Below are 3,148 nucleotides of genomic sequence, written 5' to 3'. Positions count from 1 at the left end.
CAGAACTTTAAACTGCAGCAGTGGGAAGGGACCTGGTGCAAAGTCTCACAGGAGCAACCTGCAGGTGCCATACAAATCCTTATGCACCTCCTGAAAGCCATCATGACCTCCTGTGTACGTGGAAATGCAAATCCTTAACCACACCTCCCTATCTCTCTGTATTCAGTGAAGGGGAAAATATCTAACAAAAATTGTGTTACACTGATTTAGAATCTGCTGCAGGGAAGTGCAGTGAAGACCACTAAGATGAGAAATATTAACTGATTGCAAATACTTTCTCAGTCCTCAACATTTTTGCAGGGCTAGAAGAGGAGATGAGACCAGAGGAAGAAACCTCCTCATGCAGTGTTTGGACATGTGAATTCTAGTGAAACCTTTCATTCACCCTCTCTCTCCTCCTTCAGGCAAAATCCACTTATCTTTTTGAGAATTTTTTAAAAATTTATTTTTATTTCACTTCTATTTCTTGAGAGAAATAATAATAAATCTTACCAAAATGTGGAAGTATGTGAGAGATAGTTTAAAAGTAGCCTAACCACTGCAAGTTATTTGTGATTTCTAAGGGAAGAAGTCAGGATATTCCCATGTTTCAGAAGGATCTTTTTAAACCCTTAAAAGGTAACTGGTTCTGAAGATACCCTTTGATTCTGTTTTCTAGGACCACAAACTAAATATCTGTAAGTGCAACAGCCCATAAACACATGACAAATAATAATCACCACTTCGGATATGAACAACAGCTGTACTTTTTGCAAACTACAATGACCAAGTGCACTGTTAAGATATTTTCTGCTTAAGTGGCTCCAAACTCATATCTGTGTTTTTTATTCACTAGGGAGGTCTTGTTCTTTTTTTCTTTATGTTCAGACTCTTTTGCATGTTATCATGGAGTTTGACTACCTTATCTTACTCTCCTGTAAAATGACATGAGCTCAATATCTTTGTTTATTCCTTAACTCCTTTGGAGTTGTTACTAAGTTCACAGAACTTTGGTAAGCAGCTCCTTTAGGTAGGAAAGAGGCAAGACACTTGGTAACACACTTTTATTGAGCTTTACAAATCACTGATGATTCAGACAGTTGTATGGCTTGAGTTCACAAAGCAATGCCTTTAAAAAGGGAAAAGAGACCTGTGGCAGCTCTGTGAGCTCCAAACCCAAGTCATAAAGAGCATTAGAGAGAAGGAATTAAAAAAAAAAAAGTAACAACAAATAAACTAATAAAAAAATGGGGCAAGGAAAGCAGTACCAAGGAAATGAGTGCAGGACAGGTGAGATCCGCCTGGCCCCAATTCATGTCTTGGGTAGTAAGACAACCTGAAGCCCTGTGAGCCATCACAAGGAGACTGGAGAGAAAGCACTCTCTGGGCTGGAATCACCCAGGAAAAGCTGGTGACTGTGAGAGGGACACAGGACAGAGCAGAGTGCTGGGCTGGCTTTATGAGGTGGTTCTGCAATCTGTCAGTCTGAGAAAGCTCATCCAGAAAGGCGTACAGGAGAGGGCTGAAGCAGCTGTTGGCATAGCTTAGGCTGGTGATGAAATAGGAAATTCCAATGACGAGTGGAGTTTGGGGGATGTCCATGATGAGAGCCACCACCATGCTAAGGTGGAAGGGCGTCCAGCAGAACAGGCACACACCCAGGATAGCAACCACCATCAGCGTCACCTTTTTTTTTTTTTTTTTGCTTTGTCCAGAGCTTTTGCATTGCAGTAGAGCTGCACACGTCTCAGTCTGCACAGCATGGTCGTGTACAGGGTGCAGATGGTGGACACTGGGATGACAAAACCTAAAATAAGGGTGTAGATCTGACTGCCTTTCCACCACATGCTCTTGGGGTGGGGGAACACGAAGACGCAGTGGGAGCGCCCCTGCTCCTTGTGTATCTTAGCAAAGATGGCGAAGGGCAGGATGATGACAGTGACAAAGGACCAGACACAGAGGCTCACAATCTTGGCTGCTCAGTAGGTGCGGTAGGACACCTTCCTGGACTTGGTGGTGGCTGCCACGACGAGGTAGCAGTCAATGCTCATGACAGTGAGCAAGTAGATGCTGGAGAAAATGTTGTATTGGTCTATGGAGATGATGAGCTTGCACATGAGCTCTCCGAAGGGCCACTGCAGGAGCAGGTAGTCAGCAATGTTGATGGGCAGCACCAAGGTAAAGAGCTCATCAGCAATGGCCAGGTTGAGGATGAAGATGTTGGTTACTGTTTTCATCTTTGGTGCTTTGAGGATTACATAGATGACAGCAGTGCTGCCTGTCAGTCCCACAGCACAGATGACTGAGTAGATGACAGGCACTGTGATGTAGTACCCGAGGCTTACTGGAGTAGTGGACATATTCAGACTCCCATGTCCTTTTCCAGAGCAGTCTGCACATGAGGAATTGATTTCAGGAAGGGAGGAGTTCTCCATGGCTACAGGAGAGGGTGGCTAAGCTCAGTGGTGGTGAGGATGGCCTGGAAGTGGGGAAAAATAGGTGAGACCTCTGCTCTTCACAAGGCTATCTCTTCTGGCATGTCCAACTGCCAAAATCTCACATATGCTTCCCACTGGCACCCTGATGGGAGCAAAGGAAGATTACCAAGGGCTTAGCCAGTAGCCAAGTGTCCCAGCGGCTGCCCCTTCCCTCCTCCCATATGGTGGGAGCGCCGCGCGGGCACAGCGCTCAGCCTCGGGCTCCCCCGAAGTGATCAGCCATCCCAGGCTGACAGCGCTCGCCTGGGAGCCCAGAGGTGCTGCCCGGTCGCCTTCCTCGCCGGCACTCGGCGGCGCCTCTGGGTCGCGAAGTGCTCGGACTGCGAGGGTCCTGCTCTCGGGGGGAGCCGGTGCCCTCGGAAAAGCAAAACGCACCCCCTTCCCGACTGGGCAGAGCGCTGTGAAGGGGGAGCAAGGATGCGCTGACTTCTTCCAGCCTGGCCCCGGTGCGGCTCCCGAAGCAGCGGGACGCGCTGCTGGCTCCCTGTAGGAGGCATGTGCCAGCACCAATCCTTGGCTCTATCCTGAGAGTTACAGCCGTGCCCGCCTCGATCTGGGCAGCAAGAAACAGGTAATGCGAACAGCAGAGAGGACGGATTAAAAGTCGGAAGCTGGAGCATTGCAAAGAGATTTGCGCGATTACCTGGAGCCACGTCTCTTCCCGCGGTCCG

General features: G+C 48.3%; 1 protein-coding gene across 1 annotated transcript; it reads right to left on the bottom strand.

Annotated features, from left to right (window-relative positions):
• Positions 1-1,166: 1,166 nt before the first annotated feature.
• On the bottom strand, positions 1,167-2,414 carry NPBWR1 (neuropeptides B and W receptor 1). Its single transcript, XM_053955922.1, is given in 3 exon segments — positions 1,167-1,476; positions 1,478-1,680; positions 1,683-2,414. Coding segments are annotated over 3 exon segments (975 nt in total). The 3' UTR covers positions 1,167-1,436.
• Between the last annotated feature and the right edge of the window lie 734 nt (positions 2,415-3,148).

The sequence above is a fragment of the Vidua chalybeata genome, chromosome 1 (assembly GCF_026979565.1).
Source record: "Vidua chalybeata isolate OUT-0048 chromosome 1, bVidCha1 merged haplotype, whole genome shotgun sequence".
In the NCBI taxonomy this organism is placed as follows: Eukaryota; Metazoa; Chordata; class Aves; order Passeriformes; family Viduidae; genus Vidua; species Vidua chalybeata.
Note: the sequence above shows the minus strand (reverse complement) of the source record. Positions and strands in the feature narration are given on the sequence as shown.